This window comes from Quercus robur, chromosome 8 (assembly GCF_932294415.1).
Source record: "Quercus robur chromosome 8, dhQueRobu3.1, whole genome shotgun sequence".
NCBI lineage: Eukaryota > Viridiplantae > Streptophyta > Magnoliopsida > Fagales > Fagaceae > Quercus > Quercus robur.
In genome coordinates, this window is record NC_065541.1 from 46885819 (window position 1) to 46902782 (window position 16964).

Genomic DNA, 16964 nt, shown 5'->3' on the forward strand with positions numbered 1-16964 from the left:
GTACACGTGCGTTGCCCTCAGACTTAAATGTTGCTCATCTTGCCTTCAATGCATCAAGGATAAAACTACCAATAACCAATATTATGTTATTATATATATATATATATATATATATATATTTATGAATTATGGCTTACTCTATAATTATAAAATTAATGTACATATGTGTGTGGTTTCTCTTTATTACAATAACTTGTTCCTCTTCATCAAAAAAAAAAACAAACAAACAAACTTGTTCCTCAAACAAAAATCCCTGATTTCATATCCCTAACGCGCGCCTACATATACTAGTTGAGTCAAGGAAAAAGTTTTGACTTAGAAAATAAGAAGATTATAATAACCAAAAATAAAAATAAAAAATTCAAACCTCTGTGCACCCAAAAAGATCACTCTTACAACATGACTAGATAAAAGAATTTATTTTTGCCAAATTCTCTAGTCAGGCACACAAAAGGAGAGTGGGTGTCACTACTTAGTGTATCCAATATCCATGTATATATAAGAGCTTGGAGTCAGTGCAAAGAAGTGTACACGCGTATACCTCTTAAAGTTATAAATTGAATATATTTGCTCCAAAAATAAGCTATTCAGTATTACTTTCTGATGCAAAACAAATAAAATTAGATTCAGATTGGTTTTTTTTGGATTAAAATGCAATACACTTAAGCAAACTGACGGACTGTGAAGAAGGTAAGATCACAAAAAACAAAAAACAAATAAGAGAAGCACATAATTGCTACATCAAGCACCGTTAAACAGTGAACCCACGGTAAGCGTGTCGAACACCTCTGACGTAGGTGCTCTTTCAATAGATAACTCATGGGAAACCTCCTGCATGGTTGGCCTAGATTTTGGATTGGTCTCCAAGCATGAAAATGCAAGCTTTGCAATAGAGACCACCTTCAATGCAACTTGATTTCTAGGTGTTTCAAGGCGTTGGTCCAACATGTCCTTCAACAGTATATTATGGGTAGTTGAAGCTATTGTTGATAATGATGACAGAAACGAGATGAGTTCTCCTGGATGCTTTCCCATGATCACTTCCAATGCTAACACTCCAAAACTGTAAACATCACATTACTCGTTCACTTCCATTGTGTATGCAAACTCTGCAAAATAGAAGAATCTTATATATCCAACACTTGGTGTCGTACCATGGAAATCTTGGGTGTTGTTCAACATAATTACCTTCGTAAATTTTTTTTCCGCCTTTTTAATTGCAAGTATCCATATATCCCAAACTATACCAAATTTGAAACGAGTACTCTAAACTTCACAATTTTGCAATCAACACCTTGATTTGAGAATAATTTGTGATATCCACCCACCATTCAAATTAGAGTCCAAGTTATTGGTGCATATTGAAAATGGCTGCATAGTTTAGGGTTACACATTGCAAATGGTCACATAAGGTTACACATATCTAATAGTGCTATCATAGTTTAGGGTGAATAGTTGCCCGATAAAGGTTTTTTTTTTTAACACTAATTTAGCCAATGGAATGGAAATTGCGTATTAACATTGAAATGCAGTTTTGATCGTAAAATTTTGAAGTTTATGATGCATAATGCATATATAATTTACAATGCATACCTATTTAACCTTTTTTTTTTTTTTTTTTTTTTTTTTCCTTTTTAGGCTAAGACACCCTTTTAAGCTCATATTTAAACACAAATATTTTTGGTGCACGAGTGGAAGTGGGGTGCAATGGCCCCTGGCTTTTCAAATTCCTCCATTCCTCCTTTGTGTATGTGTGTATCTAGAGAGAGAGAGAGAGAGAGAGAGAGGAAATTTAAAAGGTACAAATACTCATTTTAATACTAATGTCTCAATTTTTTTTTTCTTTAATAATCATTTTTTTTTTTGGCTATATATAAATTAGAGACATTTTAAGCATATGTTTTCGAAACGTTAGCATATGACTGATTTTAGTCCATTAAGTTTAACATGATGCCTTTCACTCCCTTACAAACTTAAAATGATCATTTTAGTCCCAAACAAACTTTAAAGACATTGTTAATCGCCTTTCGCTAATTTAAAGTGATTGCTTTTAATTCCTATTGTGTATAGCAAAGTGATCACATGTTAGTTTTGAGTTTGGCCACATAATTAAGAGAATAAAAGAGATCACTTTAATCTTTAAGGGATTGAACCAATCATAAAATAAAGCTTAGAAACAAATAGTGTATTTTTTCCAACTCTTTTTTATTTTGTGTTTAGAGAGTCATTAATTTAATATTTATTATTTATTATTTAAAATTTTTATCTTTTCCCATTAGAAGAATAGATGCTATAATAGTTAAAAGTAAAGCTTAGAAACGAATATTGTGTTTTGTCCAACTCTTTTTTATTTTGTATTTAGAGAGTCATTGATTTAATGTTGATTCTTTTTTTTTTTTTAATCTCTTTCCATTAGAGGAATAGATGCTATGATAGTTAAAAGTTTTTAACATCTTCTTCTTTGTCATCTATTAACGAAAGAAAAGATTTCATTTTGTTGTTATATTTCTTTCAGGAAAAAATTTCCTAACATCCCCTTGTACTTTATGATGGTTCAACGTACACCCTTGAACTTTTTATTTTAGTCATTTAATACATAAACTTTGGTACTGTACTTAACTTTATTTTTCACCCTTTTAGGGGGTCTATTGATTACAATACCAAAATTTATGTATTAAACTAGCTAAAAAATGTAAGGGGGGTCTGTTTGTTAGAATACTAAAATATATGTACTAAATTATTTAAGAGAAAATTTCAGAGAGTCTAACTATAACTATCCCAAAGCGCAGGGTGTCAAAGCATTTTATGTTTTTACCCTTTATTTTATATTACATTGTAGATGTTAAAACATATAAAAGTAATACTTAATTTTTTTTATTTTTTTGCTGAATAAACATACTTAATGTTTAATTAATATATATATATATATATATATTAATGTGTATTATTTGTAGATTTTTAAATTATTGATATATTTCATTTGGTCTTCCAGAAAAAGAATTGTGACTCTGGTACTCATTCAATAAACTAAATTCATAGTAAAGCTTAATTATCATAAAATGGTTTGATTTATCATGTTATATGGTATTCAAAGTTCAAACAATTATCACTTAGCAATTAACAATCTGATAAAATTAATATTTAAACAAAAAAACATTAAAAAAAAAAACCTGGAACTAAACACAGAAATATTTAGAGTTAACAGTGATTTTTTTGTTTTCCTTTATGGTAATACTTCAACAGAAATGAAAATTTGGAGAATGAAATGGCAACGGATGATAAACCTATTTTACCACTATGAACTATGATGGGCACTTAATTACACGAACTAGAGAGTTGCTAGAGATAGACAAGTATTTCAAGAGGGAAAAGCATGCCAAAAGGGGGAGGGCAGGGGGGGTGGGTGAATACCTAGAGCGGTGTATCCAAATGTTCCAGCAAATGAAGTCCAGTTGGACGATTCAGGCTTTAAAAACTTAGTTGTGTCAAAATCAGAGATGTGAGCTTCATATTCCAAATCCAACATGATGTTCTTGCTTGAAATGTCTCGATGAACTATTGGAGGTGTGCAATCATGATGCATGTAGGATAGAGCATCAGCCACGCCTCTAATAACATTTGCCCTTCGGATCCATTCAAAATTAACTGCCTCTTCTTTATTGCTCAGTGTCTCTTTCAGGTTTCCCCCTTCTAAGAACTGATAAACCAAGAATGAGTGTCGTGGATGTGAGCAAAAACCGTAAAGCTTTACCACATTGCGATGCCTAATTTCTAGTAGAGCATGAATCTCATTCTCGAAAGCTTTTGCATTGGAACTTCCACCGTCTTCTACTGAATGAAGCTTTTTTACAGCAATAACTTGACCTGCTTGCAACTCTGCTTTGTAAACACTTCCACACCCTCCCACTCCAACACAATGTTTGGAGTCAAATTCCTCAGTTGCTTCAATGATGTTTTCATATAGCATTTTCTCATCACAGCTCCAAATTGCCAACATGTTACCATTTTGTACTTCTCTTTGATTGTTTAGCTTCTTCCTCAGCCCGGGGCGCTTGAGAAGAGTGTAAAGAATCCCAGCTACAATCAATGAGAGAAACATTGTTCCTAAGATGGGAATAATAAAGAAAATCAACACTTTATTTCTCTTTGTCTCGCTAGGATTCTTGTTCCAAGTAACGGAGGAAGGGCAGGCCTTCAAACTAGAAGCATTACCACACAAACCTTTATTATTTCTCAATGCTCCAAATGGAGCCTCACGAAAGGCTTTATTGTTTGGGAGAGGACCATCCAATTGATTATATGATATATCGACAATGATCAAGCTTGACATTTCATCAAAAGTGGTTGGAATAGAATTAGAGAGCTCATTGTGGGAGAGATTCAATATTTCCAAGCTTTGCAGTCCTCCAAGTTCTGTTAGTATTTTCCCCATCAGTGAATTCCCACTTAAATCGAGCATTTCAAGAAAGTGTAGGTTGCCAATCTCCAAGGGAACACTCCCCCTAAGTTTATTTTTGCTTAGGCTCAAGTTTAACAATTTCGAGCACCCTTTTATCTGTTCAGGAATTGATTTGGTTATATTGTTGGCTGAGAGAATAAGATATTGTAGTTCGGATAGCATTCCAATTTCCAAAGGAAAAGTTTATTATCACCTAGATTAAGGTGAAACAATGATGCCAACCTTCCTAACTCCTTTGGAATATGCCCAACTAGATGATTGAATGAGAGATCAAGTAAGCGTAGCTGAGTGGATCTTCCAAGCTCAGGAGGTATTACACCAGAAATTTTGTTATTGGAGATTTTCATGCTTTGCAAATTTTGGAAATGCCCCCACTTTGTAGAAATTTCTCCATAGAAATTGTTATCACTCAAATCGATGTACTTCAAATTCGGGTAAATGCCGAAGTCTTCCGATATATTTCCTCTTAATTGGTTTCTCTCAAGCCTCACTCTTATTAAGCTGGTGCAGTTTCTCAAACTTTTTGGAATGGAGCCTATGAGATAGTTGTCAAATGCGATGAAGTTTTGGAGTGATCTACCATTACAAACATTTTGTGGAAGATAGCCAGACAACATGTTTTAAGACAGTTCGAAATGCTCGAGATATGTAAGATTATTAAATTCATAAGGGATTGAGCCATTTAGATCATTCATGGACAGGTATAGATTGGTAAGAAATTTGAGCTTTCCTATTTCTTGTGGGATATAGCCATATAACTTATTTATGCGAAGCCTCAATCTGGTGAGCTTAGTCAAGTTTCCTACAGATGCAGGGATTTGACCAGAGAGATTGTTGTCAGTCAAGGAAAATACAAGAAGAGATCCCAACATTCCAATTTCTTGAGGTATGGATCCAGAAAGTTTGTTACTGTCAAGGCATAAAACATTCAAGTTGCCTAAATTTCCTATCGAAGTAGGAATTGAACCTGAGAGATTGTTGTTATAAAAATTAAGCCAAGTAAGAGATGCAAGCATCCCAATTTCATGACAAATAGATCCAGAAAGTTTGTTTTCACTAAGAGCTAAAATGGTTAAGTTGCCCAAGCTTCCAATTGACACGGGTATTGAGCCCGTGAGGATGTTGCGGTGCAAAGAGAGTGTCCTAAGTGATGTTAGATTTCCAAGTTCATGAGGAATGGAACCGGAAAGGCTGTTAACATAAAGGCGTAGAAAGATTAAGTTGGTCAAGTTTCCAATTGATACAGGATTGAACCTATGAGACTGTTACTAAACAAATTTAGCTCATTGAGCAAGTGTAGCTTTCCAATTTGATGAGGAATGGATCCAGTGATGTCATTTTCATTGAGATTTAGTATTACAAGGCTTGTTAGTTGGCATAATTCAGGTGGAATTATTCCAGAGAGTTGATTGGCAGATAAATCAAGGTAGATTAGCTCAGAAATGTTGCCCAAATGGGAAGGAATGGTACCGTAGAGTAAGTTGTAGCTGAGATTAAGACTTATAAGGCTGTGTAAGGTTGAGAAGCTGAAAGAGTAGAGTGTACCTTTTAAACCAACACCTGTGAGGTTGACATGAGAGATGCTGCTAAAGTTGTTGCAAGAAATTCCAACCCACTGGCAAGTGATGTTTCCAACCCATGAAGACAACTGAAACTGCCTTTGGTTGTCAAGGCTTGCTTTCCATTCCAAAAGAGCCTCTGCTTCTTTACCTATATTGGAAGGTGAAGTTGCAAAAGAAGAAGTGAAGGCAATGATGATAAAGACAGTGGTGATCAACAAGACTCGACTTAGACAAATACAATAGGAAAGCGGTGTCACTGCAATGGATATCATGACATTGCAATGATATGGATTGTTGATAGAGAACAAAAACAAAGAAATTTGGTGATCTGAGACTGAAAACGATTGGCTTTATGTTTACGTAGGGCTACGGTAGTAGTATTTATAAACATTCTCCTCACTGTGAGAATCTTTTATGAGGGCTTTAACGTTATTTTATTTTACTTATTCCTTGTAATTAGGTAGCATGAGACTGTACACTCAGTAATAGTAGAAAATGGCTTGGGTTCAGCATTCTTATGCACTGAATTCATTAAGACATGTGTCAAACACTTCTTACATGTTCACATCCTAAACGGTTTCAATACACAAAACACTAGATCCAGACCTTTCCTATAGTATTTAGTACATAGATAAGCCAAAATCCTATCATTTAATAGGATTGCAATTGTGCGTTAGGTATTTTTTGCCTATTAGGCTAATTTTCGAAACATATTAGTTATGTCTCCGATTTTGAAACATTTTTGTTATATGACCACTTTTGAAACTCGAGTCTCTGAGACTCGAGTTGTTCCAAGGGGAGAACTCAAGTCCATGGAGAAAATCATGAATATTATATGTTTTAAAATTTCTAGTGGAACTCAAGGTTTTAGAGAAAACTTGAGTTCTAAAAGTGGTCACATAACTAATATATTTCAATTTTGGTCACATAAATAAAATATTTGCAAAATAGTGTAATCGAATAAATAAATAAATAAAAGCAAGTGTTTTACTATCTAATCTTCTATTGGAAAATATAGACTTCACACTATAATAGTTTTATACTGAATCCATATATTTTATATCACTTTAGAATTATATTATGTTAGGATTCAAAATAAAACTCCCTATTACACCCTCCAATAAGATATTCTCGCATCAAAACTTTCAAATAAAAAATTAGGGACTGCCACACAACATTTAAATCCTATTATAACCTTATTATTCTATGATTATAATATTCCATGTTAGGGGGCAAAAAAACCATTTGTGAAGAAGAAAAACTGTTGCAGAAGCCACCCTCAAACGTACACTCCCTGTCCTTTTGGTAGTGGACGAAAGTACCTTTCGGTGATGGAGGAATGTATATGGAAGCTCAAGAGGAAGACATCGTGGGGTCAAGTGTCTGCTATCTATTGCATTCCCTTTCTCATCATATATAATAATAAAGTGGATGCTTAGTCAAGAATCTAAATTATATTCTAATTACACTCTAATTTCGAGTCAAGCTTCCTTCTAATAGTTTTATGATTTGATGCCACTCTTTAGATTTTAAATACACTCCAATATATATTATGTCAAATATCAATCCTTTTAATCATATACTAATTATGTGTAAATTATATTTACATGCAAAGTCATGTATCTAAATTTAGAAGAAGAAAAAACCAATCCAAATATATTCTATCTCTATGTAATATTATGAATGTGAATAATTTATTACTTTTATGTATATACATATATAAGAGCTATAACATTGTGATAATACATACAATGTTACGTATAAAATGAAATTTTAAGCGTAAAGGGCACATTTTAAGTAATGAAGAAGATCCTAATCTACTTTCATATGGATGTACTACTCACTTTATTTTATTATCTGGCAATCCTAACATATAGCACTAACGCATCATATTAACCATCATAAAATGATGCTTGTATTTGCATACTAAACATATACTTTTTTTTATCTTATATTGTTGGTTCTGTATTTCATTTTAGGATATCCCCAAAATGTGTCCTCTATGAAAAGTGTTGGATCATTTTAATATTGATGGAGAAGTAGAAAATAATTTATCTCCAGTTCGTCCAAATGGCTCGTCCAGAGCCAATAGAGCAGGTTGGACCAAGAATCACCCCAGAAGAGGAATATATGTTCATAGACGATAATAGTACTCGATGAGTCAAGTCTCCCGTGGACAATAAAATTTGTCCATGAAGGCCGTCCATGGACAATCATCAGATATCCATGGACGACCAGATCATCTTGCACTAGACGGACGAACATGCAACACTTAGAAAACTTTAGCAGTTTCTAAAACCGTATCTATCGCCATGAATCCCTCAAATGAGTTAACTTCCTCAACGGCTACTAAAGTTGTAACCGCGTTAACTCCGGACTCATTGGCTTCCACAAATCTTGAGGAGGTTATTGGACAAATAACCGTCCCCAGGATCCCTATATAAAGGACCGGTCTAAACCCGTGAAAGGTAAGAACTTTTCTGAGACACTACTCCCAAATACTTTGAACTTCATTATTTCTGTGAGACTAACTTTGCCATCGGAGGGGGTTCGGCCGGTCTTCTCCGGTCTCCTCTTTGATTGCGCTTGCTTTTTGTAGGCCTTCAACCGCTTCAGTAGCCCACCGAAGCTAGATCATCCACCTTACTGATTCTGAGCGATATCAAATATTATATAATTAAAATTGATCTATATTACAACATAAATGAAAAGATGTGGGAGTTGATATGGAAGATAAGGAGTTAGTGAAAATGTTTAATCTCACATTGAAAATGAGAGATTATTTTATTCCTTTTAATTGTGGTGATAAATGAGCTAATATGTATTGATCCAGATATTAAGCTAGATACGTGCACAAGGGGGAGGTGAAGAGAGGAGGTTGTAATACCCACTACATAAGAATAATGGACCTAATTAATCAGATTAATTTTGGTAGTAAATTCGTGAGGCTCATTGAGCCTTGCGAAAAAATAGAGAGGTTCTTGGTAAAGAAGGGTGTTCTTTCTTGTGGAGTTTTGGGCTTGAACACTTTGTGCGGAAGTTGTTCTAATCATAAGACATTTGTTGGGCTGCTGTATCCGTCTACACTGGCTACAAAGTTTAGCCAACTAAGGGTTTGAATCTCTTTAAAGAGAGCGAGTATCACACCTCAGTCTAAATAGTGTTGTGTAGTTTTTTTCTTAAATATAATAATTGTAGGGTTAAGGGCCCAAATTATATATTGGGCCTTGGCTGAGTGCGTGAGTGATCTGAGGAGGAACGAATGATAATGAATGGTTCAGGCTCATGATTTAATGAGCAAGATACAAATAGGAAGGTTTCCAAAGAGAAATATCTCCTCGAATACGATAAGTACAACTCAAATATTTATTCCAATGATCAGAGTGACCTTCCATGAAACTCCAGTGATAGGGACATGCATCATGAACATACAAGAAGGAGGTGAACTCAAAAATATCTAAAGGAAAGCTGCTACCACCGCATTGAATGCACTACAGCTATTTTTTCTAACCATATTTATGTGGAGAAGACCTCTGAACAGTGCTACCTTGGTTACCACAACTCACAGAAAGCCAAAAAGGGTGTCTAATGGGACAGGTACTCAGATAAGGGCTCAAATGACCAACAAGTGTAGGATCAAGATGGTCCAAAAGGAGCTATATAATGTAAGAGACCCTCCATGAGGAAAAAAATCGGAAAAATAGAGAGAAAAAACATTGTAGCAATCAAAATTGCACTTGTACTCTATTTAGTTGATTTATATGAACACTTGCCTCCTCGGACAAGAAGTTCATTCATATCAATACTTCTTATTTGTGCATGATTGCCATCTAATTTCATATTAGCTATTGTCCAATTCATTAGCGTCTAGTTCTTTGACTCACTCTCTACAAATTCATTATTTTGGGCTTTTTGGGCCTAAGTCCATTCATCCTGGACCGAGCCACAAATCTGGTCCTTACAATAATATTCAAAAGTATTATTCAGTTTCTTTTTATGTTATTTCCATTATTATTGAATTTGCACCAACAAAAAGTCAATCAATAAATTTTCTAATTTACATTTAACTTTATTTAAAAATTCAATATTATTCTTTCACTAAACTAGGGTTTAAATTAATGAGAATAGTTTTTGGAACTTCTAAATTTTTAAATAAAATATAACACGAAAAATGATATTCTTTGAAAAAAAAATTGAATTTTTAAACAAGAACTATAATATTTTTTTGATAAGTAAGAAAATTATATTAAAAAACCTCAAGAAAACAAAAGGAAGAACAGAGAGTACAGAGAAGGAAACATAAAAAGGGAGAAGAAAAGGAGAAAACAAGAAAACAAGCAAAGCCAACAAAGAACTAAATACAAAGAAGAGAACTAAGGAACATAGGGATAGAATCACTAAAGGTGAGTCCCCAAGCCCTAGACCAATCAAAAAGAGAGCCACTAAAGTAAGCGAGCAGTTGGTCATCAGTTTTGTCCCTGTCCTCAAAAGTACGCCAGTTTCGCTCCCTCCAAATGCACCACATTAGGCACAACGGAGCTAGATTCCAAACTCTAGAAGAGTGCTTTCCGAGCCAGTTCCACCAACCGAAAAGCGTATCTGCAATCGATCTTGGCAAGACCCAAGAAATCCCAAAAGATCTAAACACCAGGCTCCACAACTGAAAAGCTTTTCCACAATGAAGAAGCAAGTGATTTGCTGTCTCCCCATTACTGTGGCACAAAATGCACCAATCAACAAAATCGAAGCCTCTACACCGCAGAATGTCCCCTGTAAGAATCTTTTCCCAAGCTGCAGACCAAACAAAGGAGACGTGCGTAGGAGCCTTAACCTTCCAAACACCTTTCCAAAGAAAGATAATAGGCAAGGGACATCAAAGCTTATCATAGAACGATCGAACATCAAAATCCCCCTTCTTTGACAGTTTCCAAATCATACGATCTCTTTGCTCAGAAAGAGGTAAATTAGAACCCAGGGAATGAAGGAAATCATCCACAACACCCGACTCCCAATCATTCGGATTTCTACGAAGGAGAACCTTCCAACTTCTCCAGGCCTCGGTTCCCAGCCGCTCGAGAGACGAGGCTACAGATGCCTCCTTATTAATAGCAATCCCATACACTACCGAGAAGGATAGATGGAGAGGTTAAGTCCCCACACCATTGATCCGTCCAAAACTTCACCCTATCCCCCGCCCCTACCTCAAACCGAATGTGTTTGCTAAACACCTCCCAGCCTTTCTGGATACTTCTCCATAAACCACACCCATAAACCAAATACTTAGCGCACCAGGCCGTAACTCCAATCTCAGGAACAGCCATCAACGAGGCCTGGGCTGAGCCTCCACCACCAGCCAACGAGCCCTCGCCCACTTCAAAAGTACTTGGGCTAGAGAACAATGGTTTAAGGAAACCCACACTTGGGTCAGTCAGCTCTGGACTTGTTCCAAGGCCCAAATATGGCTTAACAACAGCCCGTTTGAAGCCCTTAGGAACCCATTTAAGAGACTTAGAAACTTCCGTGATACTCTCCCTTCCAACTGCCCGAGAAACAACTCTGCGCTTCGTACCACCCCCTCTCTTTCTCTCCCAAAAAACCCGCCTCCTTCCTATCACATCAACTTCCACGACAAGACGTCTCCTTGACCAGCCAGAACTCCAAACGTCACTCTTCTTCCTTTTGTCATAAACTTTTGAATTCAAACTACTGCTAGGGACACTGATCCTAGGGTCTGCCAAAGTTTGCTCACCGCCCTCTGCCACCTCAAGAATGCAGCTCTCCCTCCTAACCCCTCCCACCCCCTCCATCTTATCAGATAACTTCACCGGAAAATCCCCTACTTTTGCACCTATGATTCTCAAATTCTCCCCCTTCTTCTCCTCTCCTTTATGTGGTATCTTCCCCTTGGCTGAGACTCCTGGTTGCATAGGCTTCTTTCTATCCTCTGTTCTTCCATGAAAGCCTTGTACAACTTCAGCAAAAGTTCTAGAATGAGCCTCCAGGTTGAACCTCCACACCTGAGGAATGAATTTGGGACCATTTTCTCCCACTGCATAATGAGAAGGATTCAACACTTTTCTAAGTTCAAGGCCAAAAGCCCTCCAGCCATATCTCTCTTTACCTTCCGGTATAATAATCGACCTCCTAGACCCACCTGTTTTGAGCTCAGTCAACAGCAAGAACTGGCCAGAGGAGTTGGAACTCCATTGGAGAGTAAAAGCTGTGTCTCCTTCTCTAAGAGTAAAAAACTGTTTGGGGCTCACCCCAACCACAATGTGTTCCATGTTAAACATCAACCAAAGTGCTGCGTTCTTGCCCAAAAAAACTGATCTCATAAAGAATTTGCCCCTCTCAAAAATCTGTAACTTAAAATAACGACCCCCTTCCTCTAAAACTAACTGAAAATGTTTGGACTCAAGGAAGAAACTACGGACACCCCCCCCCCCCCCCCCCCCCAAATGAGCTTAAACAAGAACTATAATATAGGATGGAAGTAGTATATAGGCAAGACAACTACTTATAATGTCCACCATGCCTTGAGTACTTTGGTGCATGGTAGAGTATTTACAATTAAAAACCAATTAATTATGCCACAAAATAGGGTCATAGTGATAACCATGATTAAGAACTAGACTATGGTTAGTGGCTATTACTCCCTTTAGGTGGATATCTTGTGTAATCCCAATTTTTAAGCATAGTCAAAATGCCTTATGATAGATATGTGCAGTGACTTGTTTCCATTCACCTCTACAGGTTGACTAGAACTCACTATTCACCAACAATTATATATTTGTGGTGACTTAATTGCTTTCACCTCTACAGTTTGACTAGACCTCACTATTTTCCAACAATTATGAATTTTATTTTAATGATTTATTACGGCTAAAGACTTTATACCCTACTTCTCATTAAAGATATGTGCTCGTGAATAACGTACAAGGGTGGTATTTTCAATTTACCATGTTTAAGATAACAAGTTAAACATGTAAAATTTTAACCAAAAAAAAGTTCAACATGTAAAATGAAAATTAAATAAAATAAAAATAATAAAGTTTAGCTACAATTTGGTTTAAAGGAATCTATTAAAGAAGCATTCTCGACACAAAAAGATATTTTATGAGACTTCTCACTCATAATATGTGAGATCAATATGTGTGGGACTCACACATTAAAAAAAAAAAAAAAAAAAAAAAAAAAAAAAGGGTTTAATAAGACGGTCTAGATAAACTTTCCCTTGACATCCCAAGAACAATCAACATTGATTTTAAACTTATAAGCATCACCACCATTTTCTTCCACTTGTCTCAAGGATTCCTACCACAAGATTGTTATTTACCTAGAAGGATTAGGCAATTCAATTGGCCATGTCCCCTGCTTCCACAGTACTATCTTCTAAGCTTGATAAATTGTATTTGACATGCTGGTAACTTGGTACTGACGTATTGTTATTGACCATATTACTGTTGTCGATCTTTTCAGGTTTACAATAAAAATCCACTTGCTGAATTAGTGATGAAGGCAGAGAGGATAACACGTTGTGGGCTTTGCACTTTGGTGCTTGGTGCACTTGCGATTTGACGAGGTTGGTATGCTCTTTAAATCCCATGATTTGACGATGTTGGTGTATGGGCGGCTTCTCCAATAGGGTTAGCAGCACCAATGACATGTTATTCTTCTTCATAAATGACGTGTTTTTTTATTCCTATCACTCCGTTTGTTTCCACGAAAGATTTTATGTGAAAATAATTTTCCGTATTTTTCTATATTTGGTCGTATCATAAAAAATAGATTAGATGAAATTTATTTTTTAACTTCTCTTATTTAGTTAAGCATGAAATAAAGTTGTTTTTCGCTAAAAATTCTAAAAAATAACTCCATCTCACGTGAAACTAAATAAGAAAAATAATTAAATCTCACACGAAACTAAATAAGAGATGATTTTCTAACTCATTTTAATGTTACTACCAAACATAAGAAAATGAAATAAATTTCTAGAAGATGCTTTCTGAAAAATAATTCATTTTTCAGAAAATGTTAATATCGAAACAAATAGAGCACGACATACAATATTTATAATCATAGAATGAATAAAATTTTAATAGGATTGTTATTGTGTGTGGTAGTGTTACTCCTCCATACTTTCTTATTTGAAAATTTTTATGTGAAAATATTTTGGTGGTTTATGTAAATGGGGAAGTTTTACATTAAAGCCTTAAAGAATTTAATATCAATAATCTTCTATGTAATGATGGTTTTTCAATTAGAATAATGTTACATATACAAAATTTTCACAATATTTTTCAAAAAAACATTTGAATTGACAAATTTTTATTGCATCTTATTGAGTGTATGGCACCGTTATGGCCCAGCCCGCATTCTATAGGAGACCACATTAAATGAGGTTGTTGGCAAGACACAGAAGTTTCCTGCTATTTCTTGGGTACAGGCTCTAAACATGTAAAACGCGCTAAAGAAGAAAACGGAGCTTTGAGAAACATTTAGGCCATTCGGCCATTGTTTGAAGTCCGAGAGAAGGAGTAAGAGAAACACATAGAAAGCTTTAGTGAGAGGGAAATCCGAAAATAAAGAGAACCACACTGAAGAAGTGAGTGAGAGTTAAAAAAGAGAAAATGAAGATTTTTTTTTTTTTACTCAAGCTACATCAAAGAAAGATAAATTGTTGGTATTCTTTGAGGATTTTTGAGAACTGAGACTATAGAGAGTATGGTTTTTAAATCTGGACTGTTCACAAAATCGAAAAATAGAGAGGTTTAAGATTTTTAAGGTTGAATCGAGATTTGACCGAGATTGAATTATGATGATGTCATAATTAATTTAGAAATTAATTAAACTAAAAATAAAGGTATATTAAATTTGTAAATATTAACAAAATTGACTAAAAATATTTGAAAAAATGTTGAAATAAATTTTCATGATAGTATAAAGTTAATAGGAAATAATACAGCATAAATAAGCATGAAAAAAAAACTTGTATAATTATCCTTTAAGTAGAAATCATTTTGATTAAATAACAAATCACTTTTAATTATTTTAGTAAATTCCCATGCAAATGAAGTATTCATAAATTACAAGTAAATTTAGCAAAGAAAACAAATTTACTAATACTTAATAAATTGAGAGAGAGGTGATATAATAAGTTTAGTAATATAACAAATTGAAAGAGAGTTGATATAACAAATTTAGTAATATTTAATAAATTGAGAGAGAAGTGAAATAATAAATTCCCACTGCTCTAAAAATTATACAAAAATTATCACGACTCTAAAAATATTAGTTTGATTATTCCAAACTAACAACTTCTCTTGCTCTCTTTGTATTGGGGAAAATAAGAAGATGAAAGTCCTTTTTTATGAATCCGATCAAGTGGTGCCCTAAGAACATTTGTTAATGGACCATTTTAGAAAAAGGGAAATATAAAAAGCTATTAAAAATTAATTACTTTTTTTCTTTTTCCATAAAAAGTTTAAAAAAACAATTCCAAAACTAGTGCCTGCATTCTTCTTCTTCTTTTTTTTTTTTTTTTTTTTTTTTTTTTTTTTTTTTTTCTATTGGGAAAAATAAGAAGATGGAAGTCTTTTTTTTATGAATCCAGTTAAGGGGTGCCCTTAGGGCATTTGTTGATGGACAATTTTAGGAAAAGAGGAATATAAAAAGCTATTAAAAAAATTAATTAATTTTTTCTTTTTCCATAAAAATTTTCTATAAAAAAAAAAAAAAATACTTCTTAAACCAATACCCCTAAAGTATTCTTTTAACTTTTTACTTTTCTCATTCGAAAAATAAATTGCATTAAAGCTTTGGCAACTGAATTATTAAATTGGCCGTGTGACATATCCAACTAGTTCCAAAACCACTGTTTGTGTGCAATTTCCAACTTAATTCTTATTCCTTTTGCTACAAAGTTGGATCCTTCATGTCTCGCTTGACTTATACACCAACACCTAACCCCTCCAACCCGCCTTGGTGTTGTGAAACACGAATTGGTAATAGTTGTTTGCACTTTGTATTGAGATAATCTCCATTTCTTTGAACACATTAAATAGTTCTTAGCTAGAGTTGGCAATGTGGTTGTTAGCTTTATATAAGCTTTGTTTGGGAGCCTCGAGAATGATGTGTTTCATTCAACACATTGGTTCGCATTGTTTAATAATATATGTTTCAACAAGCAAAGATAGTAAAGATTTAGGATAGATGGATTTAATATAATATAGTCATCTTTTGAACAATAATTTATTGAACAGTACAATCTAGCATAGATTTTAGATAGCTTATCTACTAAATATGCCAAAACAAAGATGAAATTCAATGTAGAGACCAACAACGATGAATGTATCAACATACCTTAGCAAAGCTAGTCATTAATCCAATGTTAATAAAAATCATGAACAACAATAGATTTTTATTTTTATTTTTATATATAATATAAGGCTGGAGTTGGGATTTATGTAGATGTTACCAAAATTAAATATATTTGGTTTGTAAAAAGGTTTTTATTTTGTACATTCGACATATTCAGCAAGTATAAGGCATGTATCTCGACAATGGCTTGTAATCTTGATGTTTATATAATGTAATGCCTAAGCAATAGATAGCTATGTTGTCTTTCAAAATAACATATCCACTTCCTTTTATTCTTTGTTTTGTTCTTTTTTTATTAATTATTATTATAAGGAAAGAATTTGACGTTAACTTTCAATGTCCAAATGTGTGGATCACTATCTTCTAGCAACAGCGTGCATGCCTTATCAAAGTTTTGTATATGTGCAACAAATTAAATTGCTACACCCTTTACTTCCAAAAATTCTTGAAACAAGAATCAAGAATGGATTTTTTTCAAAGAAAGCAAGTCACATATTGTAAATGCTAAGGCTAGTGTTGAGAATAAGGAAAACAGATTGTTAGATCCTTTTAAGAATTAACAT

General features: G+C 34.2%; 1 protein-coding gene and 1 pseudogene across 1 annotated transcript; both read right to left on the minus strand.

Moving 5' to 3' along the window:
* Positions 1-741: 741 nt before the first annotated feature.
* Positions 742-5076, minus strand: LOC126696381 (MDIS1-interacting receptor like kinase 2-like; annotated as a pseudogene).
* A 3-nt stretch (positions 5077-5079) lies between these two features.
* LOC126696382 (probable leucine-rich repeat receptor-like protein kinase At1g35710) lies at positions 5080-6293 on the minus strand. Its single transcript, XM_050393135.1, has 2 exons — positions 5704-6293; positions 5080-5650 (listed from the first exon to the last, which is right to left on the minus strand). The coding sequence occupies exons 1-2, from the start codon at positions 6291-6293 to the stop codon at positions 5080-5082; spliced, it is 1161 nt and encodes a 386-aa protein (XP_050249092.1).
* Between the last annotated feature and the right edge of the window lie 10671 nt (positions 6294-16964).